General features: G+C 54.4%; 1 protein-coding gene across 1 annotated transcript; it reads left to right on the forward strand.

The window, feature by feature from the left end:
• The first annotated feature begins 8,134 nt into the window (after positions 1-8,134).
• Positions 8,135-26,865, forward strand: TMEM64 (transmembrane protein 64). Its single transcript, XM_038745644.1, has 3 exons — positions 8,135-8,692; positions 23,922-24,077; positions 26,674-26,865. Exons 1-3 carry the CDS (start codon positions 8,135-8,137, stop codon positions 26,863-26,865), a joined length of 906 nt encoding a protein of 301 aa, XP_038601572.1.
• Positions 26,866-27,134: the final 269 nt, after the last annotated feature.

Below are 27,134 nucleotides of genomic sequence, written 5' to 3' on the forward strand. Positions count from 1 at the left end.
TGAAGGCAGGAGGAGATGCGAGCCTGGAGAGAGGGGGAGAGAGCAGGGGCAGAGATGGAGATCTGGGTGTCATCAGCGGAGAGATGATAGTTGAAGCCGTGGGAGCGAATGAGGTCACCAAGGGAGTGAGTGTAGATTGAGAACAGAAGGGGACCAAGCACTGAACCTTGGGGAACCCCCACAGTAAGGGGATGGGAGGGGGAGGAGGAGCCTGCAAAAGAGACTGAGAAAGAACGACCGGAGAGGTTAGAGGAGAACCAGGAGAGGACGGAGTCTGTGAAGCCAAGGTCGGATAGCGTGTTGAGGAGAAGTGGGTGGTCCACAGTGTCGAAGGCAGCTGAGAGGTCGAGGAGGATTAGGATAGAGTAGGAGCCATTGGATTTGGCGAGCAGGAGGTCACTGGTGACTTTTGAGAGGGCAGTTTCCGTGGAATGTAGGGGACGGAAGCCAGACTGGAGGGGGTCGAGGAGAGAGTTGTTGTTGAGGAATTCGAGGCAGCGCGTGTACACAGCTCGTTCAAGAAGTTTGGAAAGGAATGGTAGGAGGGATATGGGGCGATAACTAGAAGGTGAGGTGGGGTCAAGAGAGGGTTTTTTTAGGATGGGAGAGACATGGGCACGTCCTCCTCCTGGCCTGGAATGCCCTCCCTCCGCACATCCGCCAAGCTAGCTCTCTTCCTCCCTTCAAAGCCCTACTGAGAGCTCACCGCCTCCAGGAGGCCTTCCCAGTCTGAGCCCCATCCTTCCTCTCCCCCTCCTCCCCCTTCCCATCCCCCCGGCCTTACCTCCTTCCCCTCCCCACAGCACCTGGATATATGTATATATGTTTGTATGTATTTATCAATGAATCAATCAATCGTATTTGTTAAGCGCTTACTGTGTGCAGAGCACTGTACTATCATCATCATCATCAATCGTATTTATTGAGCACTTACTATGTGCAGAGCACTGTACTAAGCGCTTGGGAAGTACAAGTTGACAACATATAGAGACGATCCCTACCCAACGGTGGACTCACAGTCTAGAAGAGTGAGCTTATTACTCTGTTTATTTATTTTACTTGTACATATTTATTCTATTTTATTTCGTTAATATGTTTTGTTGTCTGTCTCCCCCTTCTAATGATAATAATACTAATAATGATGGCATTTATTAAGCGCTTACTGATGGCGGCGGTTGTTCCGGATGGCCACCAAGTCGCCGGGCGACTAAAGAATTAGTCAGACCGCATGTTAAAGTTTTAATAAAGTTTTATTGGTAAGGCCGAAGACCGAACAGGGGGTAACGCACCCGGCGGGCTTATTTCCTTAAGGGAAAAGGCCCCGAGTGCCCAATACAATGGGCTTATATACTGCTGTTGCTGATCAGTGCTCTGCACATAGTAAGCGCTCAATAAATACGATTGATGATGATCACAGTGATTGGTAGATTTGAAAACAGTGGGGACTGGATTGGTGCAGATTTGGTACAGATTTGGTGCAGAGCGGGGCGGAGTCCATCTCCCTATGTGGTTTGGTTCCTGGACCCAGCCAGTGGGCTGCAGGGTCTAAGGTCCATACCAGATATGGCAACAGAACCGCGTACATTCAAACAATATCTGCAACCTTTCCATGGTTTATGGCGGGGGGGGCCCCCATCATTACTATGTGCAAAGCACTGTTCTAAGCGCTGGGGAGGTTACAAGGTGATCAGGTTGTCCCACGGGGGGCTCATATTCTTAACCCCCATTTTACAGACGAGGTAACTGAGGCCAAGAGAAGTGAAGTGACTTGCCCAAAGTCACACAGCTGACACTTGGCGGAGCGGGATTCGAACCCTTGAGCTCTGACTCCAAAGCCCAGGCTCTTGCCACTGAACCCCGCTGCTTCTCATGCTTCTAGACTGTGAGCCCGCTGTTGGGTAGGGACCGTCTCTACCTGTTGCCAACTTGTACTTCCCAAGCGCTTAGTCCAGTGCTCTGCACACAGTAAGCGTTCAATAACTACGATTGAATGAATGAATGATTGAATCTAATCCCAATTCTGCCACTTGTCTGCTGGGTGACCTTGGGCCGGTCACTTCACTTCCCTGGGCCTCAGTCACCTCATCTGTAAAATGGGGATGAAGACGGTGAGCCCCCAATGGGACAGGGACGGCGTCTGGTTAACCCGATCAGCTCGCATCTACCCCAGCGCTTAGAACAGCGCTTGACACCTAGGGCTCCGTTAAGCACTCCCAGGACGATCAGCGGCATGAGTCACTTCACTTTTCTGGGCCTCAGTTCCCTCCTCTGTATAATGGGGATGAAGACTGTGAGCCCCACGTGGGACAATCTGATTACCTTGTAATAATAATAATAATAATGATGGCATTTATTAAGCGCTTACTATGAGCAAAGCACTGTTCTAAGCGCTGCGGAGGTTACAAAGTGATCAGGTTGTCCCACGGGGGGCCTCACAGTCTTCATCCCCATTTTGCAGATGAGGGAACTGAGGCCCAGAGAAGTGAAATGACTCGCCCAAGGTCACACATCTGACAATTGGCAGAGCTGGGATTTGAACCCACGACCTCTGACTCCAAAGCCCGCGCTTTTCCTGAGCCACGCTGCTTCTTGTACCCTCCCCAGCTCTTTCTGTGTGCTCTTGGCACACAGTAAGCGCTTAACAAATACCGTTATTATAATTATTATTGTTATTATTAGTATTATTACAGGAGCGAGGGCGCACACTCTGCCGGCGGCTCTAGTCGGTGCCACCTCCCAGGGGCGCGCTCATTGGTCCGCGCCGCCTCTCGGGCCGCGCTCATTGGTCCGCGCCGCCTCCAGGGGCGCGTTCATTGGTCCGCGCCGCCTCTCGGGCCGCGCTCATTGGTCCGCGCCGCCCCCAGGGGCGCGCTCATTGGCTTGCAACACCTCCCAGGGTGCGCTGATTGGCCGAAGCCGCTGCCGCTCTCTCCCGGACGAGCAAATGCCTCGCCTCGCCTCGCCCCGCCCCTCTCTCCTTCAAGGAGAGCGAAGCTAAGTGACGTTTAACTAGGGAGCGGGGGGGTAGGGGCGGGGAGACGCTCATGATAGGCCACGGAAAGGGGGCGGGACTAGGGGCGGGGCTACGGGTCGGGCGACGCTCTTCATTGGTCGAGGAAATGGGCGTGGCCAGGGGCGGGGCGACGCTACTGGCTAGTGCGAAAAGGGGCGGGGCGACGGTGCTGCTCGGCCGGGAAAAGGGCAGGGGCGACGCTCTTGATTGGCCAGTGAAAGGGGCGGGGCGGTGTTGCTCAGGCGGGAAAGAGGCGGGGCGACGCTCTCGATTGGCCGTCGAAAGGGGCGGGGCGACGTCCCTGGAAAGAGCCCGCGCTTTGGAGTCAGGGGTCGTGGGTTCAAATTCCGCCCCTGCCACCTGTCGGCTGTGTGACTTTGGGGAAGTCACTTCGCTTCTCTGGGCCTCAGTGATCTCATCTGTAAAATGGGGATGAATCAATCAATCGTATTTATTGAGCGCTCACTGTGTGCAGAGCACTGTACTAAGCGCTTGGGAAGCACAAGTTGGCAACATATAGAGACAGTCCCTACCCAACAGTGGGCTCACGGTCTAAAAGGGGGATGAAGACTGTGAGTCCCACGTGGGACAACCTGATCACCTTGTAACCTCCCCAGCGCTTAGAACAGTGCTTTGCACATAGGAAGCGCTTAATAAATGCCATTATTATCATTATTATAGGTAGTCATGCTGCCATACTTCATGAAGCCATGAAGCCATGAAGCCATACTTCATGCGGCTGCCCGGATTGTCTTTGTCCAGAAACGCTCTGGGCATGTTACTCCCCTCCTCAAAAACCTCCAATGGCTACCGATCAATCTGCGCATCAGGCAGAAACTCCTCACCCTGGGCTTCAAGGCTGTCCATCCCCTCGCCCCCTCCTACCTCACCTCCCTTCTGTCCTTCTCCAGCCCAGCCCGCACCCTCCGCTCCTCTGCCGCTAATCTCCTCACTCTGCCTCGTTCTCGCCTGTCCCGCCATCGACCCCCGGCCCACATCATGCCCCGGACCTGGAATGCCCTCCCTCTGCCCATCCTCCAAGCTAGCTCTCTTCCTCCCTTCAAGGCCCTACTGAGAGCTCACCTCCTCCGGGAGGCCTTCCCAGACTTAGCCCCCTCCTTCCTCTCCCCCTCGTCCCCCTCTCCATCCCCCCGTCTTACCTCCTTCCCTTCCCCACAGCACCTGTATATATGTATATATGTTTGTACATATTTGTTACTCCATTTATTTATTTTACTTGTACATATCTATTCTATTTATTTTATTTTGTTAGTCTGTTTGGTTTTGTTCTCTGTCTCCCCCTTTTAGACTGTGAGCCCACTGTTGGGTAGGGACTGTCTCTATATGTTGCCAACTTGTACTTCCCAAGCGCTTAGTACGGTGCTCTGCACACAGTAAGCGCTCAATAAATACAATTGATGATGATGATGAAATAGCACGGGCTTTGGAGTCAGAGGTCATGAGTTTGAATCCCAGCTCCACCACATGTCAGCTGCGTGACCTTGGGCAAGTCACTTCGCTTCTCTGAGCCTCAGTTCCCTCGTCTGTAGAATGGGGATTAAGACTGTGAGCCCCACGTGGGACAAACTGATCACCTTGTATCTCCCCCCAGCGCTTAGAACAGTGCTTTGCACGTAGTAAGTGCTTAACAAATGCCATCATTGTTCAGCGCTTAGAACAGTGCTCTGCACATAGTAAGCGCTTAATAAATTCCATTATTAAATAAATACGATTGATTGATTGATCGATTGAAAAGGGGGGGCGACGGTGTTGCTCGGGAGGGAAAGGGGCGGGGCGGCGCGATTGGCAGTCGCGGGAAGGGGCGTGGCTCGGCGGGGAAACGCTCTTGATTGGCCGTAGGGAGGGGCGGGGCTGGAGAGAGGGCGGTGCTATTGGCCGACGCGAAAAGGGGGCGGGGCGACGGCGTTGCTCGGGCGGGAAAGGGGCGGGGCGGCGCTCTGGGCAGTCGCGAAAAGGGGCGGGGCGACGGCGCGGCTCAGGCGGGGAAACGCTCTTGATTGGCCGTCGCGAGGGGCGGGGCTGGGGAGAGGGCGGTGCTATTGGCCGACGCGAAACGGGGGGGGCCACGGCGTTGCTTGGGAAGGAAAGGGGCGGGGGGACGCTCTGGCAGTCGCGGAAAGGGGCGGGGCGACGCTCTGGCAGTCAATCAATCAATCAATCGATCAATCGTATTTATTGAGCGCTTACTATGTGCAGAGCACTGTACTAAGCGCTTGGGAAGTACAAATTGGCATCACATAGAGACAGTCCCTACCCAACAGTGGGCTCACAGTCTAAAAGGGGGAGACAGAGAACAGAACCAAACATACCAACAGAATAAAATAAGTAGGATAGAAATGTACAAGTAAAATAAATAAATAAATAAATAAATAGAGTAATAAATATGTACAACCATATATACATATATACAGGTGCTGTGGGGAAGGGAAGGAGGTAAGACGGGGGGATGGAGAGGGGGACGAGGGGTAGAGGAAAGAAGGGGCTCAGTCTGGGAAGGCCTCCTGGAGGAGGTGAGCTCTCAGCAGGGCCTTGAAGGGAGGAAGAGAGCTAGCTTGGCGGATGGGCAGAGGGAGGGCATTCCAGGCCCGGGGGAGGACGTGGGCCGGGGGTCGACGGCGGGACAGGCGAGAGCGAGGTACAGTGAGGAGATTAGTGGTGGAGGAGCGGAGGGTGCGGGCTGGGCAGTAGAAGGAGAGAAGGGAGGTGAGGTAGGAGGGGGCGAGGTGATGGACAGCCTTGAAGCCCAGGGTGAGGAGTTTCTGCCTGATGCGCACATTGATCGGTAGCCATTGGAGGTTTTTGAGGAGGGGAGTAATATGTCCAGAGTGTTTCTGGACAAAGATAATCCGGGCAGCAGCATGAAGTATGGATTGAAGTGGAGAGAGACACGAGGATGGGAGATCAGAGACAAGGCTAGTGTAGTAGTCCAGACGGGATAGGATGAGAGCTTGAATTAGCAGGGTAGCGGTTTGGATGGAGAGGAAAGGGCGGATCTTGGCAATGTTGCGGAGCTGAGACCGGCAGGTTTTGGTGACGGCTTGGATGTGAGGGGTGAATGAGAGAGCGGAGTCGAGGATGACACCAAGGTTGCGGGCTTGTGAGACGGGAAGGATGGCAGTGCCGTCAACAGAGATGGGAAAGTCAGGGAGAGGGCAGGGTTTGGGAGGGAAGACAAGGAGCTCAGTCTTCGACATGTTGAGCTTTAGGTGGCGGGCGGACATCCAGATGGAGATGTCCTGAAGGCAGGAGGAGATGCGAGCCTGGAGGGAGGGGGAGAGAGCAGGGGCAGAGATGTAGATCTGGGTGTCATCAGCGTAGAGATGATAGTTGAAGCCGTGGGAGCGAATGAGGTCACCAAGGGAGTGAGTGTAGATTGAGAACAGAAGGGGACCAAGCACTGAACCTTGGGGAACCCCCACAGTAAGAGGATGGGAGGGGGAGGAGGAGCCTGCCAAAGAGACTGAGAAAGAACGACCGGAGAGATAAGAGGAGAACCAGGAGAGGACGGAGTCTGTGAAGCCAAGGTCAGATAACGTGTTGAGGAGAAGGGGGTGGTCCACAGTGTCGAAGGCAGCTGAGAGGTCGAGGAGGATTAGGACAGAGTATGAGCCGTTGGATTTGGCAAGCAGGAGGTCATTGGTGACCTTTGAGAGCGCAGTTTCCGTGGAATGAAGGGGACGGAAGCCAGACTGGAGGGGGTCGAGGAGAGAGTTGTTGCTGAGGAATTCTAGGCAGCGCGTGTAGACAACTCGTTCAAGGGGTTTGGAAAGGAATGGTAGGAGGGATATGGGGCGATAACTAGAAGGTGAGGTGGGGTCAAGAGAGGGTTTTTTTAGGATGGGAGAGACATGGGCATGTTTGAAGGCAGAGGGGAAGGAACCAGTGGAGAGTGAGCGGTTGAAGATGGAAGTTAAGGAGGGGAGAAGGGATGGAGCGAGAGATTTCATAAGATGAGAGGGAATGGGGTCAGAAGCACAGGTGGCCGGAGTAGCACTTGAGAGGAGGGAGGAGAGCTCCTCTGAGGATACCGCTGGGAAGGATGGGAGAGTAGCAGAGAGTGTTGAGAGCCGGGGGGTTGGAGAAAGGGGGGAAGAGACTTTGGGGAGGTCGGACCTGATGGATTGAATTTTGTTAATGAAGTAGGAGGCCAGATCGTTGGGGGTGAGGGAAGGAGGAGGGGGAGGAACCGGGGGCCTGAGGAGGGAGTTGAATGTACGGAAGAGCTGGCGGGGGTGATGGGCATGGGTGTCAATAAGGGAGGAGAAATAGTTTTGTCTGGCAGAAGAGAGGGCTGAGTTAAGGCAGGAAAGGATAAACTTGAAGTGAACGAGGTTGGCATGGTGTTTAGACTTTCGCCAGCAGCGTTCGGCAGCTCGAGCATAAGAGCGAAGGAGGCGGACAGTGGCAGTGATCCAGGGCTGGGGGTTAGTGGTGCGAGAGCGGCGAAGGGAAAGGGGAGCGAGCGAGTCTAGCTGAGTCCAGAGGGTAGAGTTGAGAGCAGTAATCTCATCATCAAGACTGGGTAGAGAGGAGAGGGCGGCGAGGTGGGGTGTGAGGCGCTCCGAAAGATGGGTGGGGTCCAGAGAGCGGAAAGGGGCGGGGCGACGGCGTGGCTCGATTGGCCGACGCGAAAAGGGGGCGGGGCGACGGCGTTGCTCGGGCGGGAAAGGGGCGGGGCGGCGCTCGGGCAGTCGCGGAAAGGGGCGGGGCGACGGCGTGGCTCGATTGGCCGACGCGAAAAGGGGGCGGGGCGACGGCGTCGCTCGGGCGGGGGAAAGGGGCGGGGCGGCGCTCTGGGCCGTCGCGAAAAGGGGCGTGGCTCGGCGAGGCAACGCTCCCGATTGGCCGTGGTGAGGGGCGGGGCTGGGGAGAGGGCGGTGCTATTGGCCGACGCGACAAGGGGGGGGGGGCGACGTCCGGGAAAGGGGCGTGTCCAGGGCGGGGGCCCGCGACGGTCCCGGGCGCCGCGGCCGGAGGCGCCAGTGCCGGGCGCCGCCGCCGCCCGAGCCGGCCATGCGCGGCCCGCGGTCCCGCCCCGAGGGCCCCGCCGCCACGGGCGGCCGAGCGGGCTGAGCCCCGCGGGCGGAGGGGGGCGGGGGGATGCGGGGCTCCGCGGAGGGGGCCGGGCCGGAGCCGCCCCAGCCCGCCGCCCGCCGCCGCGGTGGCCGGTGGCGGTGCCGCTGCCGCTGCCGCTGCTGCTGCCGCCGGGTCCCGCGCTGGCTCCGCGGCTTGGTGGCGCTGGGCGCGCTGGGCGCCGCCGGGGTGGGGGTCGTGTCCGTGGCGCGGCCGTCGGTGCGGCCGGCGCTGCTGTGGCTGGAGGGCCTGGGCCGCCCGCTGGGCCCGCTGCTCTTCGTGCTGGGCTTCGTGGCCGTGTCGTTCCCGTGCGGCTGGGGCTACCTGGCGCTGAGCGTGTCGGCCGGCTACCTGTACGGCTTCGCGGCGGGCGCGGGGCTGCTGGTGGCGGGCGGGCTGCTGGGCACGGCGGCCGCCCACCTGGCCTGCCGCCGGCTGCTGGGGGCGCCGGCCGCCCGCGCCCTGGCCCGCAGCCGCCGGCTGGCCGCCCTGGTCCGCGTCGTCAGCGGCAGCGGGGGCCTGCGCCTCGTCGCCCTGGCCCGCCTCACCCCCATCCCCTTCGGCCTGCAGAACGCCCTCTTCTCGGTGAGTCCCGCGAGCCCGGACCCGTGAGCCCGGGGGGAGGGGACGCGTTGCGATGCCCGGCCCCTCGCCGCCTCTTCTCGCCCCAGCGCTTAGCGCGGGGTTCTGCACCCAGGGACCTCCCACCTAATGCCATTTGGGAGAGGGATTCCCCGCCCCTTGCCGCCCCCTCTCCCAAGCGCTTAGCGCAGGGCTCTGCACGCAGCGATCGCCCAGAAAATACCATCCGGGGGATTGATTCACCGCCCCTTGTATGTAGCGTGCTTTCCCAAGCGCTTAGCGCAGGGCTCCGCACGCAGGGAGCGCCCCCCCCCCCCCCCATGCCCTTGGGGAGAGGGATTCTCCGCCCCTCGTAGCGTTCTCTCCCAAGCGCTTAGCACAGGGCTTCGCACGCAGGGAGCTCCCACCCAGTGCCAGTGGGGAGAGGGAATCTCCGCCTCTTGTCGCCCACTCTCCCAAGCGCTTAGCGCAGGGTTCCGCACACAGAGAGCTCCCACCCAGTGCCAGTTGGAGAGGGATTCCCCGCCCCTTGTGGCCCACTCTCCCAACCGCTTAGCGCAGGGCTCTGCACGCAGCGACCTCCCAGAAATGCCATCTGGGAGATTGACTCACCGGCCCTTGTAGCGTGTTTTCCCAAGCGTTTAGCACAAGGCTTTGTACGCAGGGAGCGCCCCCCCCCCCCCCAATGCCCTTGGGGAGAGGGATTCCCCGCCCCTTGCCGCCCCCTCTCCCAAGCGCTTAGCGCAGGGCTCCGCACGCAGCGATCGCCCAGAAAATGCCATTTGGGGGAGGGACTCGCCACCCCTTTTGGCCCACTCTCCCGAGCGCTTAGCGCAGGGCTCTGCACGCAGCGATCGCCCAGAAAATGCCTTCCGGGGGATTGATTCACCGCCCCTTGTAGCGTTCTCTCCCAAGCGCTTAGCACAGGGCTCTGCACGCAGGGAGCGCCCCCCCCCCCCCATGCCTTTGGGAGGGGGATTCCCAAGCGCTTAGCACAGGGCTCTGCGCTTTGGGAACACCCCACCAATGCCATTTGGGAGAGGGATTCCCCGCCCCTTGTCGCCCACTCTCCCAAGCGCTTAACGCAGGGCTCCGCACGCAGGGAGCAGCCCCTCCCCCCCCCCGCCATGCCCTTGGAGGGAGGGATTCTCCGCCCCTTGTAGCGTTTCCTCCCAAGCGCTTAGCACAGGGCTCTGCACGCAGCGACCGCCCAGAAAATGCCATCTAGGGGATTGATTCACCGCCCCTTGTAGCGTTCTCTCCCAAGCGCGTAGCACAGGGCTCTGCACGCAGGAAGCGCCCCCCACCTCATGCCTTTGGGGAGGGGGATTCTCTGCCTCTTGTAGCCCACTCTCCCAAACGCTTAGCACAGGGCTCTGCGCCCTGGGAACACCCAGCCAATGCCATGTGGGAGAGGGATTCTCCGCCCCTTGTCTCCCACTCTCCCAAGCGCTTAGCGCAGGGCTCCGCACGCAGGGACCGCCCCCCCCCCCCCATGCCCTTGGAGGGAGGGATTCTCCACCCCTTGTAGCGTTCCCTCCCAAGCGCTTAGCGCAGGGCTCCGCACGCAGCGACCGCCCAGGAAATGCCCCCTGGGGGATCGATTCTCCGCCCCTGGTAGCCTGCTCTCCCAAGCTCACTCAGGGAGCTCCCACCCAGTGCCAGTTGGAGAGGGATTCTCCGCCCCTTGTCGCCCACTCTCCCAAGCGCTTAGCGCAGGGCTCTGCACGCAGCGACTGCCCAGAAATAAATCAATCATATTTATTGAGCGCTTACTGTGTGCAGAGCACTGTACTAAGCGCTTGGGAAGCACAAGTCGGCAACACATAGAGACGGTCCCTACCCAACAGCGGGCTCACAGGCTAGAAGGGGGAGAAATGCCATCTGGGGGATTGACTCACTGTCCCTTGTAGCCTTCTCTCTTAAGCGCTTAGCACAGGGCTCTGCGCCCCGGGAACACCCAGCCAATGCCCTTGGGGAGGGGGATTCTCCACCCCTTGTCGCCCACTCTCCCAAGCGCTTAGAGCAGGGCTCTGCACGCAGCGACCGCCCAGAAAATGCCATCTAGGGGATTGATTCACCGCCCCTTGCAGCGTGTTCTCCCAAGCGTTTAGCACAGGGCTCTGCACGCACGGAGCGCCCCCCTCATATGTCCTTGGGGAGAGGGATTTTCCACCCCTTGTAGTCCACTCGCCCAAGTGCTTAGCACAGGCTCCGCGCACATGGAGTGCCCAGAAAATGCCATTTGTGGGAGGGACTCACCAGCCCTTTTGGCCTACTCTCCCAAGCGCTTAGCGCAGGGCTCTGCACGCAGCGACTGCCCAGAAAATGCCTTCCGGGGGATTGATTCCCCGCCCCTTGTGGCCCACTCTCCCAAGCGCTTAGCGCAGTGCTCTGCACGCAGCGACCGCCCAGAAAATGCCATCCGGGGGATTGATTCATCGTTCCTTGCAGTGTTCTCTCCCAAGCGCTTAGCACAGGGCTCTGCACGCAGGGAGCCCTCCCCCCCCCCCCCCCCCCCACCAGGCCCTTGGGGAGAGGGATTCTCCGCCCCTTGTCGCCCACTCTCCCAAGCACTTAGCGCAGGGCTCCGCACGCGCCGGGAGCGACCCCCAAGTGCCATTTGCGGGAGGGATTCCCTGCCCCTTGTAGCGTTCTCTCCCAGTGCCAGTTGGAGAGGGATTCTCCGCCCCTTGTCGCCCACCCTCCCAAGCGCTTAGCGCAGGGCTCTGCACCCAGCGTTCGTCCAGAAAATACCATCCGGGGGATTGACTCACTGCCCCTTGTAGTGTGTTTTCCCAAGCGTTTAGCACAGGGCTCTGTACGCAGGAAGTGCCCCCCCCACCATGCCCTTGGGGAGAGGGATTCTCCGCCCCTTGTAGCCCACTCGTCCAAGCGCTTAGCGCAGGGCTCCGCACACAGGGAGCCCCCAGAAAATGCCATTTGGGGGAGGGACTCACCATCCCTTTTGGCCTACTCTCCCAAGCGCTTAGCACAGGGCTCTGCACGCAGCGACTGCCCAGAAAATGCCCACCAGGGGATTGATGCACCGCCCCTTGTAGCGTTCTCTCCCAAGTGCTTAGCACAGGGCTCTGCACGCAGGGAGCACCCACCCCCATGCCCTTGGGGAGAGAGAGATTCTCCGGCCCTTGTCGCCCACTCTCCCAAGCGCTTAGCGCAGGGCTCCGCACGCAGGGAGCGACCTCCCCCCATGCCCTTTGCGGGAGGGATTCTCCGCCCCGTGTAGCGTTCTTTCCCAAGCGCTTAGCGCAGGGCTTCGCACGTAGGGAGCTCTACACCCAATGCTAGGTGGGAGAGGGATTCTCCACCCCTAATGCCAGTTGGAGGGGGATTCTCCGCCCCTTGACGCCCACTCTCCCAAGCGCTTAGAGCAGGGCTCTGCACGCAGCGACCACCCAGAAAAGGCCATCTAGGGGATTGATTCACCGCCCCTTGTAGCGTTCTCTCCCAAGCCCAAGCGCTTAGCACAGGGCTGTGTGCGCTGGGAACACCCAGCCAATGTCATTTGGGAGAGGGATTCGCCGCCCCTTGTCGCCCACTCTCCCAAGCGCTTAGCGCAGGGTTCCACACACAGGGCCTGCCGCCCCCCGCCCCGCCACCGCAGTGCCCTTTGCGGGAGGGATTCGTCGCCCCTGAAAATGCCATCTGGGGAATTGATTCACCGCCCCTTGTAGCGTTCTCTCCCAAGCGCTTAGCACAGGGCTTTTCACGCAGGGAGCGCCCCCCCCCATGCCCTTGGGGAGAGGGATTCTCCGCCCCTTGTCGCCCACTCGTCCAAGCCCTTAGCACAGGGCTCTGCACGCAGGAAGCGCCCAGAAAATGCCATTTGGGGGAGGAACTCGCCGCCCCTTGTCGCCCACTCTCCCAAGCGCTTAGCGCAGGGATCTGCACACAGGGAGCGACCCCCACCCCACCCAATGCCCTTTGAGGGAGGGATTCTCTGCCCCTTGTAGCGTTCTCTCCCAAGCGCTTAGTGCAGGGCTTCGCACGCAGGGAGCTCCCACCCAGTGCCAGTTGGCGAGGGAATCTCCGCCCCTTGTCTCCCACTCTCCCAAGCGCTTAGCTCAGGGCTCTGCACGCAGCGACCGCCCAGAAAATGCCTTCTAGGGGATTGAGTCACCGTCCCTTGTAGCATTCTCTCCCAAGCGCTTAGCGCAGGGCTCTGCACACAGGGAGCACCCAGAAAATGCCATTTGGGGGAGGGACTCGCCGCCCCTTGTGGCCCACTCTCCCAAGCGCCTAGCACAGGGTTCTGCGCCCCGGGAACACCCAGCCAATGCCATTTGGGAGAGGGATTCGCCACCCCTTGTCACCCACTCTCCCAAGTGCTTAGCGCAGGGCTTCGCATGCAGGGAACTCCCACCCAGTGCCAGTTGGAGAGTGATTCCCCGCCCCTTGTCGCCCACTCTCCCAAGCGCTTTGCGCAGGGCTCTACACGCAGCGACCGCCCAGAAAATGCCATCTGGGAGTTTGACTCACTGCCCCTTGTAGGGTTCTCTCCCAAGCGCTTAGCACAGGGCTCTTCACACAGGGAGCGCCCCCCCCCCCCCCCCCCCCCATGCCCTTGGGGAGAGGGATTCTCCGCTTCTTGTCGCCCACTCTCCCAAGCGCTTAGTGCAGGGCTCCGCACGCAGGGAGCGCCCCCCCCCCCCCCCCCCCCCCAGTGCCCTTTGCGGGAGGGATTCTCTGCCCCTTGTAGCATTCTCTCCCAAGCGTTTAGCTCAGTGCTTCGCACGCAGGGAGCTCCCACCCAGTGTCAGTTGGAGAGGGATTCTCCACCCCTTGTTGCCCACTCTCCCAAGCGCTTAGCGCAGGGCTCTGCACGCAGCGACCGCCCAGAAAATCGTCATCATCATCATCATCAATCGTATTTAATGAGCACTTACTATGTACAGAGCACTGTACTAAGCGCTTGGGAAGTACAAATTTGCAACATATAGAGACAGTCCCTACCCGACAGTGGGCTCACAGTCTAAAAGGGGGAGACAGAGAACAAAACCAAACATATTAGCAAAATAGAATAGATATGTACAAGTAAAATAAATAAGTAAATAGAGTAATAAATATGTACAAACACATATACGTATATACAGGTGCTGTGGGGAAGGGAAGGAGGTGGGGTGGGCAGGATGGAGAGGGGGACGAGGGGGAGAGGAAGGAAGGGGCTCAGTCTGGGAAGGCCTCCTGGAGGAGGTGAGCTCTCAGTAGGGCCTTGAAGGGAGGAAGAGAGCTAGCTTGGCGGATGGGCAGAGGGAGGGCATTCCAGGCCCGGGGGATGACGTGGGCCGGGGGTCGATGGCGGGACAGGCGAGAATGAGGTACGGTGAGGAGATTAGCGGCGGAGGAGCGGAGGGTGCGGGCTGGGCTGGAGAAGGAGAGAAGGGAGGTGAGGTAGGAGGGGGCGAGGGGATGGACAGCCTTGAAGCCCAGGGTGAGGAGTTTCTGCCTGATGCGCAGATTGATTGGTAGCCACTGGAGATTTTTGAGGAGGGGAGTGATATGCCCCGAGCGTTTCTGGACAAAGATAATCCGGGCAGCAGCATGAAGTATGGATTGAAGTGGAGAGAGACACGAGGATGGGAGATCAGAGAGAAGGCTGATGCAGTAGTCCAGATGGGATAGGATGAGAGCTTGAACGAGCGGGGTAGCGGTTTGGATGGAGAGGAAAGGGCGGATCTTGGCAATGTTGCGGAGCTGAGACCGGCAGGTTTTGGTGACGGCTTGGATGTGAAAATGCCATCCGGGGATTGATTCACCGGCCCTTGTAGCGTTCTCTCCTAATCGCTTAGCGCAGGGCTTCACACGCAGGGAGCTCCCACCCAGTGCCAGTTGGAAAGGGCTTCTCCGCCCCTTGTCGCCCACTCTCCCTAGCCCTTAGCACAGGGCTCTGCACGCAGGGAGCGCCCAGAAAATGCCATTTGGGGGAGGGACTCTCCACCCCTTGTGGTCTACTCTCCCAAGTGCTTAGCACAGGGCTCTATGCCCTGTGAACCCCCAGCCAATGCCATCTGGGAAAGGGATTCGCCGCCCCTTGTCGCCCACTCTCCCAAGCGCTTAGCACAGGGTTCTACACGCAGGGAGCGTCCCCCCCAATGCCCTTTGCAGGAGGGATTCACCACCCCTTGTAGCGTTCTCTCCCAAGCACTTAGCACAGGGCTTTGCACCTTGGGAACACCCAGCCAATGCCATTTGGGAGAGAGATTCGCCGCCACTTGTCGCCCACTCTCCCAAGCGCTTAGCGCAGGGTTCCGCACACAGGGAGCGCCCCCCCAATGTTCTTTGTGGGAGGGATTCTCCGCCCCTTGTAGCGTTCTCTCCAAGCGCTTAGCACAGGGCTCTGCACGCAGGGAGCGCCCTCCCCCCTGCCCCCCATGCCATTTGGGAGAGGGATTCTCCGCCCCTTATAGCCCACTCTCCCAAGCGCTTAGCGCAGGGCTCCGCACGCACTGAGTTCCCACCCAGTGCTAGTTGGGAGATGGATTCTCCGCCCCTTGTAGCCCACTCTCCCAAGCGCTTAGCGCAGGGCTCCTCACGCAGGGAGCTCCCACCCAATGCCAGGTGGTAGAGGGATTCTCCACCCTTAGCAGCATTCTCTCCCAAGCGCTTAGCGCAGGGCTCCGCACGGCAGGGGGCTCCAACCCAATGCCAGTTGGGAGAGGGATTCACCGTCCCTTGCGGCGTTCTCTGCCATGCGCTTACTTAAGCAGGGCTCCACACGTGGGGAGCGCCCAGAAAATACCATTTGGGGGAAGGACTCGCCTCCCCTTGTGGCCTTCTCTCCCAAGTGCCTAGCGCAGGGCTCTGCACGCTGGGAACGCCCAGCCAGTGCCATCTGGGAGAGGGATTCTCCGCCCCTTATAGCCCACTCTCTCAAGCGCTTAGCGCAGGGCTCTGCACCGTGGGAGCGCCCCCCCCCCCCCCCCCCACACCCAGTGCCCTTTGTGGGAGGGATTCTCTGCCCCTTGTAGTCCACTCTCCCAAGTGCTCAGCGCAGGGCTCCGCACGCAGGGAGCTCCCACCCAATGCCAACTGGGGCAGGTATTCTCCGCCCCTTATAGTCCAGTCTCCGAAGCGCTTAGCACAGGGCTCCGCACACCGCAGCCCCCGCCCCCCCCCCCCATGCCCTTTGCAGGAGGGATTCTCCTCTTGTTGCCCACTCTCCCAAGCGCTTAGCTCAGGGTTCAGCACGCAGGGAGCAACCAGCCAGTGCCCTTGGGGAGAGGGATTCTCCGCCCCTTGTAGCCCACTCTCCCAAGCGCTTAGCGCAGGGCTCTGCACGCTGGGAGCGCCCAGCCAATTCCCTTTGGGGGAGGGATTCTCCGCCCCTTGTAGCCCACTCTCCCAAGCGCTTAGCGCAGGGCTCTGCATGCAGGGAGCACCCAGACAATGCCAGAAGCAGCGTGGCTCAGCGGAAAGAGCCCGGGCTTTGGAGTCAGAGGTCGTGGGTTCAAATCCCGGCTCCGCCACTTGTCCGCTGTGTGACTTTGGGCAAAGTCACTTGACTTCTCTGTGCCTCAGTTACCTCATCTGTAAAATGGGGATTAAGACCGTGAGCCCCCCCGTGGGACAGCCCGATCAACTTGTAACCTCCCCAGCGCTTAGAGCAGTGCTTTGCACGTAGTAAGCGCTTAACAAATACCAACATTATTATCATCTGTGGAGGGATCTGGGAGTGACCAGAAAACGCCAGTTGGGAAAGGGATTCTCCGCCCCTTATAGCGTTCTCCCCAAGTGCTTAGCGCAGGGCTCTGCACGCTGGGAGCGCCCAGAAAATACCATCGGGGGCTTGATTCACTGCTCCTTGTAGCGTTCTCTCCCAAGCGCTTAGCGTAGTGCTCTGCACGCAGGGAGCGCCCACCCAGTGTCAGTTGGGGGAGGGATTCGCCATCCCTTGTGGCCTACTCTCCCAAGCGCTTAGCACAGGGCTCTGCCTGCTGGGAGCGCCCCACCCAATGCCATCTGGGGGATTGATTCACTGCCCCTTGTGTGCCTGCCAACTCGGTCATATTGTATCCGCCCAAATGCTTAGCGCAGTGCTCTGCACACAGGGAGCACCCACCCAATGCCATTTGGGCGAGGGATTCTCCTCCCCTTGTAGCCCACTCTCCCAAGTGCTCAGAGCAGTGCTCTGCATCCTGGGAGCGACCAGCCAATGCCAGTTGGGAGAAGGATTCCCCGCCTCTTGTCGTCCACTCTCCCAAGCGCTTAGCGCAGGGCTCTGCACGCAGGGAGTGCCCAGAGAATGCCATTTGGGAAAGGGATTCGCTGCCCCTTGTAGCCCACTCTCCCAAGCGCTTAGCGCAGGGCTCTGCACGCAGGGAGCGCCCAGAAAATGCCATTTGGGGGAGGGATTCTCCACCCCTTGTAGCCCACTCTCTCAAGTGCTCAGCGCAGGGCTCTGCACGCAGGGAGCCCCCAGCCAATGCCATTTTGGGGAGGGATACGCCACCCCTTGTAGCCCACTCTCCCAAGCGCTTAGCACAGGGCTCTGCGCGCTGGGAGCGCCCAGCCAATTCCCTTTGGGAGAGGGATTCTCCGCCCCTTGTAGCCCACTCTCCCAAGCGCTTAGAGCAGTGCTCCGCATGCAGGGAGCACCCAGACAATGCCATCTGGGGAGGGATTCTCCGCCCCTTGTAGCCCACTCTCCCAAGTGCTTAGCGCAGAGCTCTGCACACTGAGAGCGCCTAGAAAATGCCAGTTGGGGGAAGGGTTCCCTTCCCCTTGTGGGCAGGCCAGTGCCTGCCAACTCTTTCCTCTTCATCATCATCATCATCATCATCATCATCAATTGTATTTATTGAGCGCTTACTATGTGCAGAGCACTGTACTAAGCGCTTGGGAAGTACAAATTGGCAACATATAGAGACAGTCCCTACCCAGCAGTGGGCTCACAGTCTAAAAGGGGGAGACAGAGAACAAAACCAAACATACTAACAAAATAAAATAAATAGGATAGATATGTACAAGTAAAATAAATAAATAAATAGAGTAATAAGTATGTACAACCATATATACATATATACAGGTGCTGTGCGGAAGGGAAGGAGGTAAGATGGGGGGATGGAGAGGGGGACGAGGGGGAGAGGAAGGAAGGGGCTCAGTCTGGGAAGGCCTCCTGGAGGAGGTGAGCTCTCAGCAGGGCCTTGAAGGGAGGAAGAGAGCTCCCAAGTATCCTCCCAAGTGCTTAGCGCAGTACTCTGCACGCAGCGACTGCCCAGCCAATTCCCTTTGGGGGAGGGATTCTCCGCCCCTTGTAGCCTACTCTCCAGAGCGCTTAGCGCAGTGCTCTGCACGCAGGGAGCGCCCAGAAAATGCCATCTGGGGGAGGGATTCGCTTCCCCTTGCGGGCAGTCCAGTGCCTGCCAACTCTGTCCTCTTGGATCCTCCCAAGTGCTTAGCGCAGTGCTGTGTGTGCAGCGACTGCCCAGCAAATGCCATTTGGGGAAGGGATTCTCCACTTCTTGTAGCGTGCTCTCCCGAGCGCTTAGCATTCATTCAGTCGTATTTATTGAGCGCTTACTGTGTGCAGAGCATTGTACTGAGCACGATGCTCTGCACACAGGGAGCCCCCAGCAAATGCCATTGGGGGGATTGATTCGCTGCCCGTCGTGGGAGGGATGGTGTCTGCCAGTGCTGTCATATTGTACTCTCCCAAACACTTAGTACAGTGCTCCGTGCGCAGTAGGTGCTCAGTAAATACCACTGCCGATGAGTGAGTGTGTGGACTTGAGCATCCCCAGCCAGGGCCCCGGGTCCGTAGCCTGGCCCGCAGAGGGTGCTCCGCCCCATCCCCACGGCCCAAGTTACTTTGGGAAACTTGACGATTCCGTAACTTTCTTTCCGAGATTCCCGTGCTAACAGCTGACCAAATAAATCAGGAAAAGATCTCCAGAGTTGAACTCAGTAGGCATCTACTACATGATTGACGGGTCTACTAATGCCCGAGTGCTTAGGCCAGTGCTTTGCGTAGACTAGGCGCCCAGTGAATCCCACCGATGATGGTGCTGAGCCTGGGGAGACGTTTGTTTGGGATTGTGAAGATGGATGAAGGATTTGCCTGGTAGATCTTTGGGTGTGCTGGGGCCAAATCCAAATAGTTGTCTCCTCAAAAAAAAAAAAAAAAAATTCAGTTCTCTAATCGGAAATGGGGAAAGCTACAGTGTGGAAATGTTGGTAGGTCGGTTTGTCAGACCGCAAGTGGCAGTGGGCGTGATTTAACTGAACACTAAGCAATTAATCAGGCATTTGTGTTTTTTGGAGCGAAGTTGTGACTGTGATCTCTTTTGCCAGTGAAATCCATTTGATATTTTGATAGCATATGTGTCACCAGTACAGACCTACCCCCAGGGTACAACTGGTTTTGTTCCTTGGCAAAAAGGGACATCTGCTAACTTTAAAATTCTACGCTCAATAATAATAATAGTGGTGGCGTTTGTTAAGCTCTTGCTACGTGCCAGGCGCCGGGGTAGATAAAAGATAGTTGGGTGGGATACAGTCCCTGTCCCCCATGGAGCTCACAGTCTTAATCCCCATTTTACAGATGAGGAAACTGAGGCCCAGAGAAATGAAGTGACTGGCCCGAGGACGCACAGCAGACAAGTAGTGGAGCCGGAATTAGAACCCAGGTCCTATGACTTTCAGGCCTGTGCTTTTTCCACTAGGCCATGCTTCTTCTCAATCGCCCGTCTTTATTGAACACTTACTGTACAGAGTAAATGCGATAAGAGTTGGTAGACGGGATCCCCGTCCTCAACGAGTCGACAATCTAGTGAGGGAGAAAGATATTGAAATAAATATAGATAAGGGAAATGGGAGAGCGTGAGGATATGTACATTAAAACTGTGGGATTATAATGGCATTTATTAAGCGCTTACTGTGTGCAAAGCACTGTTCTAAGCACTGGGGAGGTTACAAGGTGATCAGGTTGTCCCATGGGGGCTCACAATCTTCATCCCCATTTTACAGATGAGGTAACTGAGGCACAGAGAAGTGAAGTGACTTGCCCAAAGTCACACAGCTGACAATTGGCAGAGCCGGGATTTGAACCCATGACCTCTGACTCCAAAGCCCGGGCTCTTTCCACCGAGCCACACTGCTTCTCTTGGGGTGGGGTGAGTATCAACATGCTTCAGGAGCACAGACAGACCCAAGTTCCTAGGTGACACAGAAGGGCGGGCAAGAAGGCGAAGGAAGGTCTTCAGCAGGGAAGGCCTTTTGGAGATGTGCTTTTAATAACACTTTGAACGTGGAGGGAGCGGTAATTTGTGGGATATGAAGGGGGAGGGAGTTTCAGGTCAGGGGGAGGATCTGGGCAGGGGGTGTGTTGGCTTGTCGTAAATCAGGGAGATAAATACGCAGTAAGGGAAGCAGCGTGGAAAGAACATGGGCCTGGCTTTCAGAGGACCTGGGTTCTAATCCTGGTTCTGCCACTGGTCTGCTCTGTGATCTTGGGCAACCTGGGGTACCAGATAGAGCCACGAGCCTGGAAATCAGAAGGTCATGGGTTCTAATCCAGGCTCCGCCACGTGTCTGCCGTGTGGCTTTAGGCCAGTCACTTCACTTCTCTGGACCTCTGGTGCATGGCCGTTCTTAGTTGGTGGAGCGATTTGTCTGGTTAATTCCGATGACGAACGAGACTCTGGCATGCTAACTAGTTACGCGACCCCCCTGAGCCATCTCTGTTGACGGCACTACCATCCTTCCCGTCTCACAAGCCCGCAACCTTGGTGTCATCCTCGACTCCGCTCTCTCATTCACCCCTCACATCCAAGCCATCACCAAAACCTGCCGGTCTCAGCTCCGCAACATTGCCAAGATCCGCCCTTTCCTCTCCATCCAAACCGCTACCCTGCTCGTTCAAGCTCTCATCCTGTCCCGTCTGGACTACTGCACCAGCCTTCTCTCTGATCTCCCATCCTCGTGTCTCTCCCCACTTCAATCCATACTTCATGCTGCTGCCCAGATTGTCTTTGTGCAGAAACGCTCTGGGCATGTTACTCCCCTCCTCAAAAATCTCCAGTGGCTACCAATCAATCTGCGCATCAGGCAGAAACTCCTCACCCTGGGCTTCAAGGCTGTCCATCACCTCGTGCCCTCCTACCTCACCTCCCTTCTCTCCTTCTACAGCCCAGCCCACCATCTCCGCTCCTCTGCCACTAATCTCCTCACCATACCTCATTCTCGCCTGTCCCGCCATCGCCCCCCGGCCCACGTCCTCCCCCGGGCCTGGAATGCCCTCCCTCTGCCCATCCGCCAAGCTAGCTCTCTTCCTCCCTTCAAGGCCCTACTGAGAGCTCACCTCCTCCAGGAGGCCTTCCCAGACTGAGCCCCTTCCTTCCTCTCCCCCTCGTCCCCCTCTGTATCCCCCTCATCTTACCTCCTTCCCTTCCCCACAACACCTGTATATATGTATATACTCTATTTATGTATTTATTTTACTTGTACATATCTAATCTATTTTATTTTGTTAGTATGTTTGGTTTTGTTCTCTGTCTCCCCCTTTTAGACTGTGAGCTCGCTGTTGGGTAGGGACCGTCTCTATGTGTTGCCGACTTGTACTTCCCAAGCGCTTAGTACAGTGCTCTGCACACAGTAAGTGCTCAATAAGTACGATTGATTGATGGACCTCAGGAACCTCATCTGTGAAAATGGGGATTGACCGTAAGCCCCATGTGGGACAGGGACTGTGTCCAACCCGATTTGCTTGTATCCACCCCAGTGCTTAGTACAGTGCCTGACACATCGTAAGCACATAACAAATACCACAATTATTATTACTATCCCCGGTACCTCAGTTTCCTCATCTGTAAAGTGGGGATTAAATCCTACTCCCTCCTACTTAAACGGTGAGCCCCATGTGGGACAGGAACTGTGCCCAACCTGTTAATCTTATATCTGCCTCAGAGGTTAGGATAGTGCTTGATGCATCACAGTCACTTAAGTATTCTCATCATTATTAGACTTCTTTATATTATTATCTTGTATCCACCTCAGAGCTTAGAATAGTGCTTGACACTTCAGAATCACTATGGTATCGTCATCCTGATTAGTATTACTATTATTAATCAGGTAGGAGAGAGAGTTGACCGAGAGGGGAGAGGCGGTTACTTTGTTTACTCCATTTATAAATATTTGTTTTTGTGCTTAACTCCCTTGTGGGAGTGTAAGCTCCTTGTCGGCAGGGAAAGTGTCACTTTCAGTTTTGTACTTCTCAAGTGTTTAAAACTGCATTGCCACCCAGTGGGTGCTCAGCTCAAAGAATGCTATAACCAGTACTTACCTGCAATACCCATGCTGTAGTCAGATGCTTTATGTAAAATGAAAATATGCACAACAAATCCTTCACAGTAGGGAAAATCAAATCAAGTAAACAGAATCAATTGGTGGTGTTTAGTCAGCATTTCCTGGGTGCAGGGCACTGTACTAAGCTCTTGGGAGAGTACAGACACGTCCTTTAACCACAAGGAGCTTACAGTCTTGAGGGAGAGACAGGCGATAATATAAATTCATTCATTTATTTTTATTGAGCGCTTACTGTGTGCAGAGCACTGTACTAAGCACTTGGGAAGTACAAGTCGGCAACATATAGAGTCGGTCCCTATCCAACAACGGGCTCACAGTCTAGAAGTTAAGTTACGGCTAAAATGTCCATAAGCGGGACTGAGGTTGGAGGGAATATCGAGGTCTTAAAGGGTATAGATGCAAGTACAGAGGCAGTGCAGAAAGGAGAGTGAGTCAGGGAAGACCTCTTGGAGGAGATGGGATTTTAATTAGGCTTGGAAGTTCGGGAGAGTGGTGGTCTTCAGTCTGTGGAGGAGGAGGGAGATCCAGGTCGAAGGGAGCAGCTAGGAAAGCCCACTGTTGGGTAGGGACTGTCTCTATATATTGCCAATTTGTGCTTCCCAAGCGCTTAGTACAGTGCTCTGCACATAGTAAGCGCTCAATAAATACGATTGATTGATTGAAAGGGATTGGCGGCCGAGGCAGGCACCGCGAGCAAGCCGGCACTAGAAAACCAAAGTGTGCAGGCTGGACTGGAGTAGGAAATCAGTGAGATAAAGAAGGGGCAAGCTGATTCGAATAAGTAAGCTAACTTGAAGTGACCAAAAAAAAAAAAAAAAAGTTAAAAAGTGGGGAGAGTAGAGAGAAAAATCAACACAAATGGATAAATAAATCAACAGGTAAAGGGGCAAGAGTGCTGGGATCCCTGAGGGGACTTGACTATCTGGAATAAGATTTGGAGACTTGCTTCTAGACAAGATGGCTCTTGCCATCACAATCAATCAATCAGTCAATTGTATTTATTGAGCATTTACTGTGTGCAGAGCACTGTACTAAGCGCTTGGGAAGTACAAGTTGGCAACATATAGAGACAGTCCCTACCCAACAATGTGCTCACAGTCTAGAAGGGGGAGACAGAGAACAAAACCAAACATGTTAACAAAATAAATAGAATAGATATGTACAAGTAGAATAAATAGAGTAATAAATATGTACAAACATATATACACATATTCAGGTGCTGTGGGGAAGGGATCCTTTGAGTATTTTTGATTGATTGAAATAAGCTTTTAAAAGTGTAAAGTTGTGGTGTGGGGGGGAGTTCACATAATATACGCTCAGAAGAAGAAGATCCTTATAGAAGCTATGGAATTTTCCTTAGAGGTTTTATAATTATTTTAAAAATGGGTATTTAAATTTTTAAGGTTGTCTTCCAGAAATCATTCGATTAAAATATGTATTTTAAACTTTCTTAACCTTTAATCTGAATGAATTATCTGTGTGCTCTTCCCCGATTAAAAAGCCATTGAATAGTAATAATCGTGGTTCCCACGCCATTCTTGCACTGGAATTGAGATGGCTGAAATAGTGTCTTGAATTCTGGCAGTTTTCCATACTCTTGTTGTACCAGATGAATACCAGATGTTTTCCTCCTCCCATTCCCCCGCACCCCTGCCGGTGAATCTTTACAATTTTGTTCCGTCTGCCTCATTAGATTGTAAATTCCTTGAGGTCAGGCACTTTATCTTATACTGTTTTCATTGTCAACCTTAAACTCAATCAATAATATAGAGTTCTGCATACAGGCACTCAAAAAGTACTGTTGAATGAATGGTCTGGCTTCTCTAGGTATGTAGACAGAGTCGTTCGTGGTGATTTGGATTCCATGTAAAAATAATTGATGCATTTCTTATTTTTTAATCTCCTTCAGATTACAAATCTATCGTTACCCAATTATCTGATGGCTTCTTCAGTTGGGCTACTTCCCACCCAGCTTCTAAATTCGTACTTGGGAACGACTTTGCGGACAATGGAAGATGTCATTGCAGAGCAGAATGTTAGCGGATATTTTGTTTTTAGTTTACAGGTAAGTTTTGCTCTGACAACATAGCTTTTGCAAAATACGTTTTTGAAGATATGAGGAAAACCTTTGACTCAAATATTTTATTCTGCTAGGAATATTCCCTCAAATTTTGATCTTAGTTCAACTTTTGACCATAAGCGTCCAGGTTAATTTGGTGATGGGTCGTCTCCAACAAAAAGTTAATAGGAGTAGCCAGGCTACTGAATCAAATGCTCCCTTTTTGCCTTGTGGCTACGATTGCTGTGTAGACCCTTCTATGGGATGTGGTTGGGTGATTTTTGCAGTAGTTTTCAAAGCCACATGTTATAATTTCTTTTGAACATTTGCAAAAGATGGGGCTGTTAATGGAAACGTTGAATTTAGATAATTTCAGGCAAACTGAAGTTTCCTGAAAAATTCCGTAATGTTCCTCGGGCAGTAAATGTAATACACTCCATTCCAAGTCCTGGTGGCTGATTGCTTATTTATGATGTGTAATAAGAGTTTTGGCTAAGAGCTTAGTATAATTTATGATTATTTCGAGAAGACTTATCTAAGAGAATGAGATTGATTAGTAAAATATTTCCATATGAGCGAATAACATACGTGACTTAGAAAAAACTCACTGAGGGAGTTCACCAAAAAAATGCACTTGATCCATTACCTACTTCCCAAAGCTTATGTGAGAAGTTAATAAGGTGAGGCGGTATCACTGAAGTAAATTTATAGGATTGAAAAAAATACTAGCCGCACAATAATGGTTTTAAATGCACACTGCAGGTCAAAACACCGAGCTGAGTACTAGGGAAGATCAGACAGCCCCTGTCCCAAAGAGGACTCGTAATCAAAGAGGCTGGGGGAGCAGATATTTTATTCCCATTGTACAGATAAGGAAACTGAGGTAGAGGATGTGACTTGCCAAGGTCACACAGCAGGCCAGTGATGTATCTGGGAGAAGAATCCAGGTGTCCTGACTCCGAGTTCCATGTTCTTCCTTGCCCTTTCCTCTAGGCTTTTCTGCCTCCCTAATTTAATCATGAGACCAGTCAATGGATCAGGTGATTAGATTAGTTTGAACCATAATTGAGTTATGTCTACTGGACTGTAACTGAAAGGTTACAGTCAGTATCCTGCTGCCACGTTTCCGGTGGAGCTGTACTGTAATCATAAAAGATCTCCTAAAATAGATTCAGAATTCATTTTCTATGTGCTTTTTCATGGAAAAAGTCAAGGTTATGGTGATTTTTTTTTTACATTGGCCAAAAAAAAAGAAATTTTGTACTTCCCTTGAAATAACAATTGGTTATTTTGACTTCCGTTACCTGAAATGTATTTGGGAGCAAGAGTTCATAGTACTCTTAAAAAAAAATGAAATGTTGTATATCCTCATCACCCAGAATTGAGTGGAAGTTGTATGTATGAAACCGTGGGTATCCTTGAAGATCCCCTCTAGACTGTCAGATCTTTGTGGGCAGAGTGGGTCTGTTGTACTGTGTACACTCAAGCACTTAGTACAGTGCTCTGCACAAGGTAAATCACTCAATAACCGCGATTGACTTGCTTAAATGCTGCCAAAGCCCTTCCAGCCCATTCCGGTGGGCCCTTAGCTGACCCTGGACTCCATCATCATCATCAATCGTATTTATTGAGTGCTTACTAGGTGCAGAGCACTGTACTAAGCGCTTGGGAAGTACAAATTGGCAACATATAGAGACAGTTCCTACCCAGCAGTGGGCTCACAGTCTAAAAGGGGGAGACAGAGAACAAAACCAAACGTACTAACAAAATAAAATAAATAGAATAGCTATGTACAAGTAAAATAAATAAATAAATAAATAGAGTAATAAATATGTACAAAATGTGTACATATGTACTCCAGCACCCGGACCAATTAATTCAGAACCGCACCAAGAGGATCTCCCTCTCAGGAAGATCCTTGCCTCTTCCTGCCTGTAGAAAGTGAGAGGGGCCTGTTTTGCCTGCTCTCGATGCCATTGTTTGATTGGTCTGTGGGCCGGTCACTGGGATGCTGAAGGAGGGAACCCACACGATTAAAAACAATGTGGCCTAGTGGATAGGGCCTGGGAATCAGAAGGAACTGGGTTCTAGTCCCAGCTCCACCACTTGTCTGCGGGGTGACCTTGGGCAAGTCACTTAAATCCCCTGGACCTCCGTTACCTCATCTGTAAAATGGGGATGAGAAACTGAGCTCCATGTAGTACGCCGCCGAAGCACCGCTCTGTGGCCGTGTTTCTCCAGAGAGAGCTGGCGTGCTTCTGAGGTCCAGTGGAGGCGATTGAGAATGTTTCCATTGGGAGGTGATTCTGAGATTTTTTTTTTTTAGAAGAAAACATCCATCTACTAGGGTAGGAGGGTGAGCGGTCCGTAATTTGGGGCGAAGCGGAATATAATAATAGTTCTGGCTAAGCACTTGCCAATACGCCAAGAACTGTTCCAAGCACTGGGGTAGATCCAAATGAATCAAGGTTGGGCACAGTCAGCCTTCAGGTACCTGTTTCTCATTTGTTTAATTTCCACCCGAAAGCCTGTTTCTTTTACTCAGAATCTTGTTCTCTGCCCACTGTGTTTTCAGCTGTCACGTTTTTTCTTCTTTTCACAGATTCTTATAAGTATAGGCCTCATGTTTTATGTACTTCACCGAGCTCAAGTGGAATTGAACGCAGCCATTGTAGCTTGTGAAATGGAACTGAAAACCTCTCTTCTTAAAGGCAGCCAAGCAGACGGCAGTGGTTCTGCATTCTGCAACAAGAGGACTTTAGCGTTTTCCGGACCGGGAATCAATATTGTATGATTCTAGTAAAAAAAAAAAAAAATGTTTGTACTTGTTAAGACTGACCCTTTGCCAGATTCCTAAAATAATTTTTACAGTGGGCCCAGGCAAGTGTAAAATTACAGGTTGTAAAATGGCACAAACCAACTCACTAGTTCTTCAAATTGCACAATGGATTACCTTTTTTTTTCTTTAAAGTCAGAAGTATTAGTTGTAGAAGTAAATTTAAAATGTAGATGCAATTTTGGCTGCACCTTTTACCGTTTATTATGCCAGTTATAGCCTGTAGA

Source organism: Tachyglossus aculeatus, chromosome 4, assembly GCF_015852505.1.
Source record: "Tachyglossus aculeatus isolate mTacAcu1 chromosome 4, mTacAcu1.pri, whole genome shotgun sequence".
Classification (NCBI taxonomy): domain Eukaryota; kingdom Metazoa; phylum Chordata; class Mammalia; order Monotremata; family Tachyglossidae; genus Tachyglossus; species Tachyglossus aculeatus.

Bases quoted from the DNA above. Each gene is read 5' to 3' on its own strand.
- TMEM64 (XM_038745644.1), top strand. From the start codon at position 8,135: ATGCGGGGCTCCGCGGAGGGGGCCGGGCCGGAGCCGCCCCAGCCCGCC. The intron at 8,693-23,921 runs GTGAGTCCCGCG...AATCTCCTTCAG, and splicing joins TGCAGAACGCCCTCTTCTCG to ATTACAAATCTATCGTTACC. The intron at 24,078-26,673 runs GTAAGTTTTGCT...TTCTTTTCACAG, and splicing joins ATTTTGTTTTTAGTTTACAG to ATTCTTATAAGTATAGGCCT.